The following is a 15633-nucleotide window of genomic DNA, read 5'->3' on the forward strand; positions in this document are numbered from 1 at the left end:
TCTAAGTTTATCTGCCTCTCACCTAGAATTTAGGAGTTTGCCCATGCCGAAAGCAAATGCCACATTAATATTGACCAAAAGATACACCATCAGGTCTTAAAATACGACATCAGTGGGAAAGGGATTACACTTTGGGCCTGGGAGTAACATACTCTGCCATTTAAAAGTCAAAGTGAAGGTCATTTTATTACGAAGATGTTAGTACGAAGGCACATTTTCATTTCTCCAGAATCTATGTTGATTTAGGACTATAAATGTAGTAGAATGTCCTAACTCATCTGACATGTCTTCATTTCAAACGGCTACTTGAAAGAAAAGGTTGTTAACAAGAAGAACGAAGCTACAAGTATCTTTGTATCGGTAAGAAGGCAAATTTAAATTCTGTTGGAAAGGACAGTTGCATCATTTGAGACTCATGGGATGACAGATGGCCGGTTATCAAAGAATAAAACATGTGAAAATGAATTCTATACAGTCATGGAACAGATCTCTTCAATTAAAAAAATTACATGCTTGTTCCTTGTCTATCAAGAAAACATTTAAGTGGTGTGCTTTTGCATTTAAAAATAGATTGCTAATCTCCAATGTACAGAGCACCATACTGTCAGTGGGCGTTCTGTAGGAGAGTGAGAACTCGGAAGAAGGAAGCAGAGGGAGAGCTACCACAGTTGCAAGTTCATGAAACACAGTTCAACTTTTGATTAATTACTAGTAATATGGATAGCAGTAATAGGAAGTCCAGGGACAGAAGTTTATGTGCTTTAGAATCAGTTGATTACACTTGGATGCACAGAATTCCATTTTTAAAACACCCTCTTCCTACCAATGATCCAAGATACTTAAAAAGGCAAAAAACAAAAACAAAAACAAAACTGGTGCTTTTGGAGACATAGTCTTTTGTGGTCTAACACAAAAAACAGACTCCAAATAAATTATTATTTTAAGAATATTTGAAAATGCTTTATCAACACGTGGTAATTACAAATGAATCTATTTTAAAGAGGAAATATGTATAATTTTGCATATGGTAAAGGATGAGTCACTGTTGTCCTTTTATAAATCACTGGGTTTTGTTTTTCAATTTTCATTATTATTTTGATGACTTCCTAAAAGGGGGGGATTTTCATATTTTTGATACTACAAAGGGACATTCTAGAGTTAGAACCTTCTTTACTAACCTTTTGACAGAAGAAATATATAAAAAGCTGCTACTTTTGCATGGCTACACAATTCTATAAAGACAGTACATGAGCAAAGACATATAAGGATGGTATGGCTAATTAAATCAAGACAATTCTTTATGTTTAAGTACTTAGAACAGAATTCTATACATTCCTATTCATGAGCTAATCAATTTGATTACAAAAATGAGAAACAAGCTTTCAAAATACATCATTAAAAAAATAAACCTCTAAAATGGTACACATATAGGAGGGATATTATTTTCTGCTACAAAAATTTCCATAGCTATTTTTAGCCCACAACTGTTGCATAAAGTATTTCTTCCATAAAAGGCTCTCACACTTACAAATATAACCTCAAGATGATCTGCTGGCAAAAAAAAATTAAAAAAAAAAAGACAAATTTATTTTAGACTAAAATAGAAAAGAGAAAAAAAATCCCAGAAACAGGATATCTGCAAGTATCTATTTAGCAGGAAGCCCTAAAAACAAAACAAGAAAAGCCCACACATACTCGGGGGGATATTCGGTAATGAGGCGGGGCTGAGTTACACAAGAGAGCACGTCACTTTATACCTCGGGTTTCAGGTCTCTGTGCACCACGCCGACATCATGCATGTGGCTTACAGCTGAAACGAGCTTCCGCATGATGTAGCTGGCTTCAGTCTCACTGAAGTGCTTCTTTTTCTTAATACGTTCAAACAGCTCTCCCCCGTTCAGAAGTTCCATCACCAGAAATGTGTGAAGCTAGAGAAGAAAAAAGATTAATGTGGAGGGCTTTCATGAAGAGAAGTGTATTTATGTATGAAACATTCCTTGACTATTAACTATCGCCAATACATTTAGAGAATCCCTTGGTAAAATAATCAACAGCAGTCCGTAATATTTTAGAGGAAAGAATCGAAGGGTAATGTGGCTTTTTTAGAATTCTATTTTGGTAATGGAAAATTTCAAGTACTGCAGTGAAATCTTTATATATCCTTTCCTTGACTAATTCTTTCATTTGAATGTCATTCCAACCCTCTTGATCAAGTTTACATAGCTTTCTTTTCAAAGTGTGACCTGGTGCTGACAATAATGTGAAATTGTCTGCTTTAAATAATATAGAAGATTAATGACAGAGAATGGGCAACTGCCCACGGAAGGCCTGACACACCCAATGAATAGCAAATTTATCTTTTCAAAAAGGTGTTTCATGATGCCACTTTGAACCTCCTGTCAGACCTCAACAGATTAGTTTCAGGGTTCCTTGTTAATACCCACGGCAAATACCCATAACTCACTGCCTTTTTTTTTTTTTTTTAAATAATTGCTTTGGATACCAATGGCATTATCTTAAAGAGTTTAAAAAGTTATTTATTTACTATGCTTTGCACACATGTCCATAAAGAAAATAACTCAGGAGCAACTGAAAAGCAAAGGAACTGTATCAGCTCTCAAATGAACACAAACATGTTGTTTAAAGAAAGACAGCCAATCACCAGATTCAGGTGCTATGCATTACAGAACCAACATCACTTGACAAATATGTTTCTTTTCGAATTAGCAAAATCCTCCCCGAAAGAAAAAGCTTCATAATTATCCTGTACAAACTGGGCGAATTTTAAAAGGAGAACATTTTTAATAAGAGAATTGCTTCCAGCCTACCAGAGATCAAGCTAATTTGAGTTTCTACGTATGACAAACCAGGTCAACACTGAAGGTCTGTTACAAACATCTGCCAGTGACTAACAAACAATGGAATGGTTTAAAAGATGGGCTTTAGGGGTGCCTGGGTGGCTCAGTCGGTTAAGTGTCCAACTCTCGATTTTGGCTTAGGTCATGAGCTCATGGTTCGTGGGTTTCAGCCCCGCATTTGGCTCCGCACTGATGGTGTGGAGCCTGCTTGGGATTCTGTCTCCCTCTTTCTCTGCCCCTCCCCTGCTCTCTATCTCTCTCTCTCAAAATAAATGAATAAACATTAAAACATTTTTTTAAAGATAGGTTTTAGAATCAACCCTGGATTTGAATGCTGCTTCTGCTACTTACTTATGACCTTGGGGATGCTACTTAACCTCTATAACTTTAGGACCCTTGCCAATAAAATGTAGATAACAGTGAGAAAATGTTTATGAGACAGTTGACTAACGGCCTTCCAGAGATGTCTGTGTCCTAATCCCCAGAACCTGTGGATGTTACCTGATATGGCAAAGGGATTTTGTGGACGTGATTAAGGATCTTGAGCTGGGAGGACTGTCTAAATTATCCATCAGAGCCAACAGTATGGGATGGGACTATGGAAACAAGAGATTGGAGAGATATACAGAAGGGTCACGAGCCAAGGAAGGTGGACAGTCTCCAGAAGCTAAAAAAGGCCAGCAAATGGATTGTCCCTTGGAGCCTCCAGAAGGAACCAGCCCTGCCAACACCCAGACGTCATACCAGTGAGACTGATTTTGACCTTCTGATCTCCAGACTGCGAGATTATAAATTGGTAGTGTGTAGGTATGTGGTAATTTGTTACAGCAGCTATAGGAAACGAATACAAATCATCGCACACAAAGTGAACTATATGCTGCACACCCAGAGGCTGAAGACCCACTCTAATCAATTTCACCCCTCCGTCGAAGAGAAGACTGTGTGTACTTGGGGCTGATCTAGGTAACTGTGTCACCAACATGGAAAGAAATCACCCCAGGTATCAACAACTGGGCAGCAGAATGATTATATATTTGTACTAGTAGATACAAGGTCACATCGTGAGACAACTCACATTCAGTAACTCTTTAATATAAAAATAGCAAACAATAAATTTAACCTGTGGCATAAGTAACAAGGGAGGGATGCAGTTCCTGAGATCTGACATCCGCCAGAACATAAGAGCTGGGATGGAGCTGGGCCCAAGTGCAAACACCAGAAGGGGGTGTTGAAGGTCATCCACCAGTCCCTTGACTTGTTATGTGAATCATCTTCAGGAGGAGACTGTCCGGGCTCCTTTTAGGCACCTCCAGTGGATGGGGGACTCACTACCTCCACTGCAGTCAGGTGGCCCCATGAGGTCAGGAGGCCGCAGTAGGAGCACGGAGAGCAGCTCCTCCAAGTCCTCCTCTCAAAGACCTGCCTTTTCTGACTGCGAGAGCCAAAGAGAAAGGAGATGACGATGTTATTTTTGGGTGCTCGCTCACCTGCTGGGAGAACCGGGCCATGTTGCTGCCTCCCCTAAGGCAGCAGAGCAGAGTAATTAAAAGCTGTTCTGCAGCCGGACTGCTTGGGTTCAGAGCCCGGCGTTACCACTTACAAGCTGTGAGATCCTGTTACTTAACTTCTCAGAGCTTCAGTTTTCCCACCTGGTGGAGTTACCTTATATAAGGACTGAATCGCGCATGTGGAGTCTGGGCCGGTACCTGGACCATGTAAGGTATGCAATACTAAAGGGCGGCAGTCACTGTGGCTAAGCTGTATCATTCCAGTGCTCTGGGAACTTTCAGTGTGGTGAACTGGGCCTCGGCCTATCCAGGACATGCTGTTACAGCAGCACAGTGGAGGTGGCCCAGATTTTCCCAACTAGATGCTTATGGCCCTGCTGTGTGACCATGGACAGGGCTCATGACCCTTCTGAGTCTGCTTCTTCTTTGGTAAAGCTAGGGTCAGCTGCATCCAGGACTGGTATCGGCTTTTGTGCTTAGCATGCTGTCTCAAGTAGGACTGTGTCTTCCCCCCCAGTCTCAGGGGGAAATGTGTCAACAATGGAGCAACTATTGTCATGGAGGTTGGCGGTGGAGGGGCTGAGGAGACACAGACTTGACACATTCCTCCCACATCCAGAGGTACATGCTTCTGCGCGGGGTCCTGTTGCAAAGCAGGACCTGGCCTGTGGTCTGAGTGAACGTGCCATCTGGAGAGGAAAGGGGGTACCCTTGCCCTTCTGCTTCATCTTTGTTCTGGAGCTTGCATTAACTAGGCTTAAACTCTAAATCCTATTCTAGAAGTGAAAAGAAAGTCGAAGGCTGATCGTTAACTGACTACTGAGAAGTCCAGGGATTAAGCTGCGGCGGGCCGCAGCTGAGCCGGTGGGAGGCCCAGCAGCTGTGACCCACCCTGCCCTCTGCCCTCTGCCCTTCGTCCATGTCACATATGCCCATGACTGAGTGAGAAGAGCAGAAGTGAAAGCATGCACTGGTTTTGGGGGTGGGTAAGAAGTTTCTCTGCCCTCTCTGGTGGCCGGGTCGTATCCCATTATCTCTGACTCTGACCCCGGCAGTTGCAACTCAACTGGAAAAAAGAACTCTGTGTGAGTCAGTAGGGACAGAAAAATAGTGTGAGATACCTGGTCGTGGAAAACTTCATGCAGCTTCACGATATTGGGGTGTCCTTCACAGAGTTTCAGGGCTGTTATTTCTTTCTGAGTATTGGCCTCCATCCTGCAGGGATGAAAGTGATTAGCCTCCACGTACGTACCTTCTTCACCAAGTTTTCATGTCCATATTATCCCAGCCCTAGTTTTGTGTTTATTTACAGCGTGTTCAGAATGTAAGTGTTCAAGTATCACAATGAGGTTTCCATGACAGTAATGAATCATACCACCCACCAGAACAAGTAATGCATTATTCCTGAGAAAATGATTACTTCTGAGTCAGAAAAGAGCCCATCATGAAGAAATGGGTGCCTCACTTGCCTGACATTTTGGTAGTAAGAATACACAATCATGGAAGTAATAATGAGTTCCCAAAACAACTAGCTGGCTCCCAAAAGCTGCCAGCAAATTGCTAAGTAATTTCAGAAAAAAAAAATTCAGATACACAACTATTAGGAGTGGCAACAGCTGTCGAAATGAATGGGGCAAGTCTGATTATCACTGCCACGGGAAATGTTCTCACGGTAGACTCGAAAGCCTGTCACGCCATGATTTACGTCCCAAATGGATTACTTTACCAGCAAACATCTATTAGAGTCAGAGGATAATGGATCAGCTAATGAGCTGAATGGCTACACCCAGGGTTAAAAAGCTTTACAAGAAACCACTGATTTCAAAATAAAAATCCTAATTTACAGAATTCCTTGACCAGGATGAGTCCATACAAAAGAATGCCAAAGGATGCCAGAAATGGTCCCTACCTTTTGCTGATTATTTTGACTGCGAACGCTTGGTTACTTTTTTTGTGTATGCACTTTCGACATATTGAGAAACTTCCCTCTCCCAGCGGCTTGTCCTTCAGGTCTAGGTCATAGTGTTGATAGAATGGGGAGTCCTGATAAGAAACCAATATAATTTACCTTAAGAGAATACTAGGAACTGAGGCGCCTGGGTGGCTTAGTTGGTTGGGCATCTGACTCTAGATATCGGCTCAGGTCATGGTTTCACGGTTTGGGAGTTCGAGCCCTGCACTGGGCTCTGCACGGACAGCATGGAGCCTGCTTAGGATTCTCTCTCTCTCTCTCTCTCTCTCTCCCCCTCTCTCTCTGCCCCTCCCCAATTGTGTGCTCTCTCTCTCAAAATAAATAAAAAGAAACTTAAAAAAAAAATACTAGGAACACAGAGGGATAAATAACAGAGTAAAAGAACATTATTATTTCTTTTAATATTTATTTTTGTGTGTAAGAGACAGAGAGAGAGAGAGGGCATGAGCAGGGGAGGTGCAGACAGGGAGGGGGACAGAGGATCTGAAGTGGGCTCTGTGCTGACAGAAGCGAGCCCAACACAGGGCTCGAGCGCAAGAACCACGAGATCATGACCTGAGTGGAGTCAGATGTTCCAGCGACTGAGCCACCCAGGCACCCCTAAAGAACATTATTAATGTTAATAGATATGCATGGAATGTATTTATATGCTTCCAAGATTCAGCTTGCTTTAGATCATTTCTACTTTCATCTGTATAATTTTTTAAGATACATAATTTGCTATCACTGTAAAAAGGAGTTCATTGAAATGGATGTGACTAATTCTCTAGGGCAAACATTGCTATTTCCATTTATTCATTTCTTAAAATTGCACCTTACTCAAATGGTAAGCCTATTAAATTCATTGGCCTTGACAATGTTAATTAGCATTGGTATTTAAATCATAACTGTATCATTTAATTAAGCACATGTATACCTTCATCATTGCGCTCCTGGCGACACTCGTCACTCCAGGGCGATCAACTCCTGTGTGGAACTGAAGAGGATCTAGGACGGCCGCGTTCCGCTTGAACAGAATGGAAGGAGCAACAAAGGAATAGCCCTAAGAAAGAAAAGGAAGAGTAAGGAACAAGGGTTTGCAATTTTCCAGTTTAGCACAGTCCAGATTGTAATAATGTTTTTCACTCTCTGTGAAAAACATTCAAATATGTGTGGAGATGAATCTAATTTTATTTTATTTGCAATCTAAAATGCAAATCAATGGAGATTTCAAATCAATGGAGACAAACTTTTCCGAAGGAGATAATGCCATCTTCTGGTAGAATTAAACCAATTCAGAATTAAAGGCAGAAAAACCTTCTGTCCAATTCCACCCCCAATATCTGACTCAGAGATGGAGTTCTTTCGCATTGCTGATGAAAGTTCACTTAGGAATGCAACTAGCTTCTCAAAAAAGGTACAGTTAAGCTATTAAACAAAGTGGCCCAAGAGTTATCATTTTTCAAGCTCAAAAAATAGCAAGTTTCACTACAGCGAGTTTCTAATTTAGCAATTATTTGACTCTGATTAGATTTCCTTAGACCAAAAATTTCAAATGGAGTTTTGGAAAAGAAATAAAAATCAAATGGCAGAACGACGTGCCAGAATGAACCAAAAGTGGTATAATGACAGATGATAAATCTGCTCAAGCTAGAACACTCACTAGTTCAAAGAACATTTTTGAAACATCTACTATGTGCTCAGCCACGTGCTAGACATTAGTGTTATTAAGGTCCGGAGACACAGCCCAGGTGACCAGATGAAGCCATACTTATGGCATACTTATCGGGGTCCAGAAGTGAATCTCTGATAGCATTTAATAGTCTTTAATGGTTTTAATAGCTTTCTGATACCATTTAATAGTATAAGTCTGAGAAAGACCTTTTTCTCAGTATAAAATCTTCCCTAATTCTTTTTTAGGAGTTGGAAAACAGTTAAGATTTCTCACTGAAGATAAAGAATCAGATAACACTTTTTATGAACTGAAGACAATTTTATATGCTAGAGGTAAAATGAAGTAGTCTTGTATTTTTCTATAAAAGAAACTGAAGAGAAATAAAATTTCAAGTAAAAAAATCAACACTTCTTTACATAAAGAACTTGGAAATGCAAGCTGGTGCAGCCACTCTGAAAAACAGGATGGAGGTTCCTCAAAAAACTAAAATAGAACTACCCTACGACCCAGCAATTGCACCACTAGGTATTTATCCAAAGGATACAGCTGCACCCCAATGTGCCCCCATGTGCCAAAGGGGCACATGCACCCCAATATCTATAGCAGCACTATCAACAATAGCCGAAGTATGGCAAGAGCGCAAATGTCCATTGATGGATGAATGGATAAAGAAGATGTGGTGGATATAGATATAGATATATAGATATAGATACAATGGAGTATCACTTGGCAATCAAAAAGAATGAAATCTTGCCATTTGCAACTACGTGGATGGAACTGGAGGGTATTATGCTAAGTGAATTAGTCAGAGAAAGACAAAAATCATATGACTTCACTCATATGAGGACTTTAAGAGACAAAACAGATGAACATAAGGGAAGGGAAACAAAATTAATATCAAAACAGGGAGGGGGACAAAACAGAAGCAACTCATAAATATGGAGAACAAACTGAGGGTTTCGGGAGGGGTTGTGGGAGGGGGATGGGCTAAATGGGTAAGGGGCACTAAGGAATCTACTCCTGAAATCAGTGTTGCACTAGATGCTAACTAATTTGGATGTAAATTTAAAAAAATAAAAAATAAAATGAAAAAAAAAAAAAGAACAACACGTAAGTAATATCTACTATGTCACAGACCATAAGCCTCAGTTAATAATTTGCAACATCTCCATATTTAATCATTTTGAAGAGATTAGAGAATCTTGCTTTTAAAGACGCCAAGAACACTTATATGGGAAAATTAATCTTTTCTTTCACAGCACAGCCGGCCGCCGCACAGGAGCGCCCTCTCTTGGAGATTACCTGAAACAGCCTCTCGGAGCTCTGGGGCAGCGCAGCAGGGGAGTACGTGGGATCCATCTCTGTGAACTCTTCTGCAAAGTTACTCACATCTAACTCATCTCGGATGACCGGCTTAAATGGGGCGGGCACTTTTTTGGCAGCTAGATCGTCCCAATTTATTTTCTGAAACAGAAAAAGAAAATGGGTACAAAGTAGAGACCAGCAGAGTGGAAATATTTTCTGAGACTAACACAGATGGATTAGGGTTTTAATTAGTCAACAGGGAAAGGGCACATCTTTCAAACCAATGATTATAAATACGTTTTTTTTCCCAAGCAGGAGCACATTTTCTGACTGCAGTTTATTGCTGCATTCAATGCTATGCCTGAATGAGGAGACTGCCTTCCGTCACTGTGGGGTCTGGCCGTATCCTCCGGGGGGCACCAGGATATCCTAATTCACCCATAGGGAAAACAGAAAAATTACTTTTGTCCTGAAGGTGTGAGGCTAGAACAAAATAAAACTGAATGATGACAAAGGGCTTTTCAATGCTCTATGAATATGAATGCTGACTCTAATATTCCTATTTTCTAGAGACAAAGTTAGGTAGCTTTCTTCCTAGACCTGCTGTTCCTCCTGGTCATCTGGACAGACTAGAAAATAAACTCACTATAAATCATGCACTTGTTTACGTCTGTAAGTTTAAATGATCCTATCATACTGATATAATCACCCTTTTCTCATTTAAGTCTGTATCCTAGCTTTTTAAATACTGCTTCTTGTCTCCCCCATGGGATAATCCGAGCCCCCTCTCCCCCCATGCCAGACAATTGTTGTCTGATAAATAGAGCCAACTCTGTGCTCTATTTTCTTTGTGCTCCTTCTGTCACTTAAAACAACCTCAGATAATACTTATTGAATCAAATCCCACAGCTATTCTATTAACATATTTCTTCAAATCTAAGATGTCCTCATTCATAGTGAGATATGCCATGATTTCATGTACCATGAAGAAAGAAAAGGCATTATGAAGTAGAATGGTTAAGCTGTCCATTGTAAGACGCATTCTGATTTCAGAGACAGTGGATGACGTTCAGGAAGTTTAATCAACTAACGAAAAAATGTTTTTATTATGCCCTCTTGTGGAGGCAATGGAGAAAAAAAATCATTAGATTACAGATCTTCAAGTTTTTCAGCCAGCGTGGGCTTTAGAGACCAATTAGCTCATCTCCTTTAGACCCAGATGGAAACTGAAGCCTGAAAGTAAGAACTAACCTCCTCACTTAAACATTAGCTCATGGAAGGGTCAGTCTCTTGATTTTCTCATTAGCGCTCTGTCCTCCGTGTGGCTGTAATGTTTTCCATTACAAGCATATGATTTGTGCTTGGCTATTTATACATACATTAATAGAAACTTCTAGAGGAAAGGGGTAATTTAAAGAAATATATTGTTAGCAGGAGAATGTTTAGTATGTAGAAAATTGATCGCTGTTATGTTCCTCTCCACGTCCTCTCCATTTAGGTCTTTACAAGTTGGATTCTGGTCTTTCCTAAAGAGTCCTTGTCATTTAAAAAGCAAAGCCATTAAAGAACCTAAAATTACTATTTCAAGCTATAGAAAAATTTCCGTAATATGAAAGACATACTGTAATATTCACAAATATAGTGAACTGTAGTGAAAAAGATCCTAGGAAAATATGATGGGGGTATTTTGCTTGAGCACTTTCTTGAATTTTACATTGTTAAATTTTCAGACACATTTCTCAACAAGGTATTTGAAATAGTTTGTTCAACTACTAATCTTTGTAAGCCATGCTAATTTATGAAATGTACACATTGAGAAGTTAATTTTATTCTAAATGTATTTGTTACTGAACTTCTGTAAGATGTGTGGTAACATATTTTTAAACGGGTTACAGCTGAGAGACTGGTGCTCTTTTTTTGAGTATAGAAATACAGAGAGGGGGGCTCAGTTGGTGTTAAGCGTCCAACTCTTGATTTTGACTCAGGTCATGATCCCAGGGCTGTGGAATCAAACCCCCTGTCACACCCTATGCTTAGCATGGAACCTCTGGAATTTTCTCTCTCTCTCTCTGCCCCTCCCCGCCACTCGTGCTCTGTCTCTCTCTCTCTCTAAAACAAAATTTAAAAATACGTCACACACAAAAAAGATAAGAAATACAGAGAGGTAATTCTTATTCTCAACCATTACTTGTTTTTCTAGATTTAAAAAACAATAGACAACACAGAGGTTACTCTAGGGCAGTTTTCCTTCGTTATGTTAGGCGTTTTCATTTGCTCTGGTGATAATACTGTAAAAGCTCAGTTTGCAGAATAAAAATAAAACCCGGATGGTCCCTTTAGACCATAAATATTTAAGTCATGCTTACTGAGGTGATGAAATTTTTTAAAAGTCCTAAGTTCAGGGTTTTAAAAACTGAGGTCATGGTATCCTGGGTTGACTACTCAGACTTAAATAGCTAGCCAACTCAGCCAATTCAATTCTTTTTCCCCAGTTATCTAAAATTTTGGAGTTCTTTTGTTCGTTTTACTAAAGTGAGCAAACTAAGTTAAGCAGATATATTGGTGCTCTGTAGAATGGTCTCATTAGGTTTCTTCAGAATAAGCAATAAGTAAGTAAGTAAGTAAGTAAGTAAATAAATAAATAAATAAATCTATGTTACAGATACGTAACTGAGAAATAGGCACATTTTAAATTTTCTGTGATTGCTCCTGAGAAAAGGAGAAAGCATGAAATCACTGTCTAAAGGGCAAAACACACTGGTGGGAATGGCTCGTGAACTGAGAGAAAAGTAAAAAATAAAAGCTTCTTCAGTCCATATGCCTAAATTTCAAGATCATAAATAGAAACCAATACTCAAAACTCGAACCAATAAGCATATGGAAGACTGAACGCCATTATGGTCCTCCCCACTCTCACTTCATTTAGGCAGAAAAAGACCATTGAGGTGTCTCTAAGTAGAATTCTTTTTTTTTTTTAAATGTTAACTTATTTTGAGAGAGAGAAAGCGGGGGAGGGGCAGAGAGAGAGGGAGACAGAAGCTCCCAAGCAGGCTCTGTGCTGACAGCAGAGAGCCTGATGTGGGTCTCGAATTCACAAATTGTGAGATCACGTCCTGAGTCAAAGTCAGACGCTTAACTGACTGAGCCACCCAGATGCCCCTCCAAGGAGAATTCTGATCCTAGGATTCCTACAGGGTCCCTGCTATTTAAAAAAAAAAGGTACCGAGTATGTGAAGACAGGGAGCAAATGTCTCCAAAAGGGGCCATGTTCACTCATTTCATGAAGAATGCCAAGCACCCTGCAAATAGCAGGCCATATAAAACCATCTGTTCAATAAATTTCACCTGAAAAAAGAGATGTTCTTTGATTTCATCCGCATCACGTGGACCACATCCCAATCTTTTCTTGGGATCTTTCATCAAAAGACGCTGAATCAGGTCTTTAGCTAAAGCACTCATTTCTTGAGGATATGGAGGCTCGCTTTTTAATATTCTCCTGTTGACAGATAAAACTTGCTATTAAAACAACCAGAGGATGAAGTTACAGTGACGATATTCTTAGCAAGACAAGTACTGTGCCACACACTTTGAAACTAAACTGTATGTGAAAAGCAGAGCAAGAGTATTTAAAATGAGATGCCATGAAATCAAATTTCCGAAACTAAGCAGAGACAAAAAGCGTTGGATCATTTTTTCAGTGTAAGTCGCTCTTAATGGGGAACCACCACCCCAAATATTTAATTGGGGAAAAAAAATGAAGGCTTGGGACAGGTTAGAACTTGACTCGACTCTCTGATGAAAGATTTCCCAATGGAAACAACTCCTAATAAACTCAGAGAAGTCAATCCAGCACTCAGCTCCAACCATCATACCCTTCTCTCTTCCCCTTCCCTGTGTGCCAGGGAACAGCTGGGCCCGGCGGGAATGGGGAGGGAAGGCAGGCCAACGCAGGTAGGGTCACAACCACTGGGACATGGCTCCACTCCTAATATCTGAAAATGAGCACCGGACCTGGGGCTTTTCATGGGATGAGATCACCTGCTTCATTATCTCCCACTATAAAACAGTCAGGTAAGCCCTATACGGAACTCAAAGGTAAAGTCTACTGTTTACTATGGAAAGTTAAACATTAAGATAATCAAGTTTCTTGATGAAATATTTGAATTTATGCTAAGATCATGGAAGAAATCAATCCAATCCAAATGTACCTCTGCCTCTGTGAAAGGGCAGATGAATAATGAGAAAGAATAATGAAAGGGACGGATTGAAATTAAGAAGCTTAACACAGTATACACGGAGATAGTTATTCCTTTATTCGGGTTTGTAAAAAGATTCCCTGTTGGGCATTAAAATATTAATAACCGTTATGGAACAAAACCAGGTAACACATTTGTAACAGCACAGTGTGGTTAAGCACACGGACTCCGGAGCCGGACCGAATTCAAACCCTGGCTTGCTGCTAACTGGCTGTGCGACTCTGAGAGTTAATGAACGTCTTCACACCACGGTCTCCTTAACCTAAAATGGGTATTATGATGCTTAAGTGAGCGAAGACAGTGCTTAGCGCTGCACCGGGAACATTGCAAGTGCTTGACCTGTGTGCCCCTGGCTCCCTTCGGCTACACCAACCACAGAGAAAACCACAGCCAGTAGCCACTGAGAACCAGTGAAATGACAGTGGAACTGTAAGTTTTCACTGGAAATTCTAGCCGTCTTGTTCATTTCAAAGCTAATCCCGCTTCTGGCACTGCATCCTGGGGATGCAAGAAAACCCGGACGGAACAAGGGAAAAAAAAGAAGTACGCTTTTTCTCTTTAGGGTTCTTTAGTGTTCCCCCAGGGCTCGCTGCTCGTCAGGGTTTTCTGCATTGGAGAGAATCCTCTCCTGGAACCAGGCACAGGCGTCTCTGAGAGACACTGGCAGCCCGGTTTCTGAGGGAAAGCTAAGCAGAGACTTTTCCATTTTCCCCACCTTTTATGTGCTTTTAGCAGGCGGGGACTTTTTGTGTGAAAGGATCAGGCAATAGATACCCTGTTGCTGACATTCACTTTGGCTGAGAAATAAGCACTTTGGCTGATGTCGTCGGAAGGTACTGATTCTGTAGGTCCATACACCTGAGTCATCGGCATTTGCTGGAAGTCTACTCCGTACAGGCACTTAGGGGAAGCAACAGTCATGCCAACCCTGGCGGTTCATCCACAAAAGGAGGGGCATCAAGAGAACAGGGAGCACCCGGAAACAGGGATGGACCCACTGAGATGCCAAGCTGCGAAGAGGGGCGGGAGACTCCGCGTACAACTTGGGGCGGAGGTCTGGGCACGCAGACAGCATTGGTGGGCGACCGACGGCTGCAGCAGGTGCCACACGCAAGGAACTGGAGCGTGACATTGGAGTGAGGCAGGGAGCACATCAGGAAGAGATGGAGTGGAAATCTGAAGGGGTTTCTCGGAGCAGTACTGACGAGGGGACGAGAGGGACCACCAGTGGTGGCCCCAAAGCTTCCCTTTTTCCTGGCCGCAGCGAACACGGCCAGAAGCAGCCGGAGGAGGCTGGGCAGGCGATGGTGAGCACGCACCCCAGCTCGCAGGAGTGAAAGCAGGGGCCACGCAGGAGGTAGCACAGCAGGACCGCTTCTTAGGCTCCTTGTCGTCTCGGTAAACGGAGTGGCACGGGGCTTCCTCAGTGCGTGGAGAGGTTCTGAAGCCTAATCCCGCGGAGAACCGTAGGGCCAGGAAGAGGACCAGAAATGGAGGTGCGCTAGTCAGGAGAAAGAGCCCCCAGCAGGCTTAAATCTCTTCTCCAGGGGAAGATGATCTCTTCCTCTTCTGCTTCCTTGAAACGTACGGGGCCGAGATGCATGTGAAATGACAGCTGTGCCTGGTTATCGCGAAGTCACCCCTGAGATGTGTGAGCAGACAGGACTATTTAAAACTCAGAGAACACAAGTTTCTGGGTGTTGTCTCTTACCCCAAGGGTGTCCTTGGAAGGGGGGTGAGCGGTGGAAGCTGTGCACAGAGGAGTAGAACAATGCAGTCCCGTGGTGGCCTTCCCATGTGGGGGTCACCCATCCACCTGTTCTCATCACTAATGGCTGAGTGTGCCCTCTGTGGGCTAGCCAGCCAGGCCTGGTGACTGCAAGGACCCCTGATGAAGAGGTGCTTGATGCTGTCATGCTGATACCCATGTTTCCTGATCTGTATCTCAGGAAGCTAAGTAAAACTGGTGTCAGATTACAGCCTATTGTGACCTGTGAGTATGAATGTCAGTCTGAAGCTCAGACCAGCGCAGTTACACAGAATGCGCACTGCAGAAAGGGGGACGCAGGTGGAGGATGCT

At 41.8% G+C, this 15633-nt stretch overlaps 1 protein-coding gene across 14 annotated transcripts in view; it reads right to left on the minus strand.

Annotated features, from left to right (window-relative positions):
- The window catches only part of RPS6KA5 (ribosomal protein S6 kinase A5), a 178643-nt gene that overhangs the window by 19336 nt on the left and 143674 nt on the right, over positions 1 to 15633 (minus strand). For all 14 annotated transcript variants that reach the window (XR_003422700.2, XR_003422699.2, XM_027066424.2 and 11 more), the window contains 6 exons: positions 12643 to 12793; positions 9295 to 9456; positions 7255 to 7380; positions 6276 to 6409; positions 5488 to 5581; positions 1758 to 1928 (listed from right to left, as the gene is read on the minus strand). Coding sequence is in view for 12 of the 14 variants with exons in the window: in XM_027066424.2 (XP_026922225.1) it covers positions 1758 to 1928; positions 5488 to 5581; positions 6276 to 6409; positions 7255 to 7380; positions 9295 to 9456; positions 12643 to 12793 (838 nt within the window). In the remaining 2 variants the exon portion in view is untranslated. The remainder of the gene's footprint in view (positions 1 to 1757; positions 1929 to 5487; positions 5582 to 6275; positions 6410 to 7254; positions 7381 to 9294; positions 9457 to 12642; positions 12794 to 15633) is intronic.

Source organism: Acinonyx jubatus, chromosome B3 (genome assembly GCF_027475565.1).
Source record: "Acinonyx jubatus isolate Ajub_Pintada_27869175 chromosome B3, VMU_Ajub_asm_v1.0, whole genome shotgun sequence".
NCBI classification, from domain to species: domain Eukaryota; kingdom Metazoa; phylum Chordata; class Mammalia; order Carnivora; family Felidae; genus Acinonyx; species Acinonyx jubatus.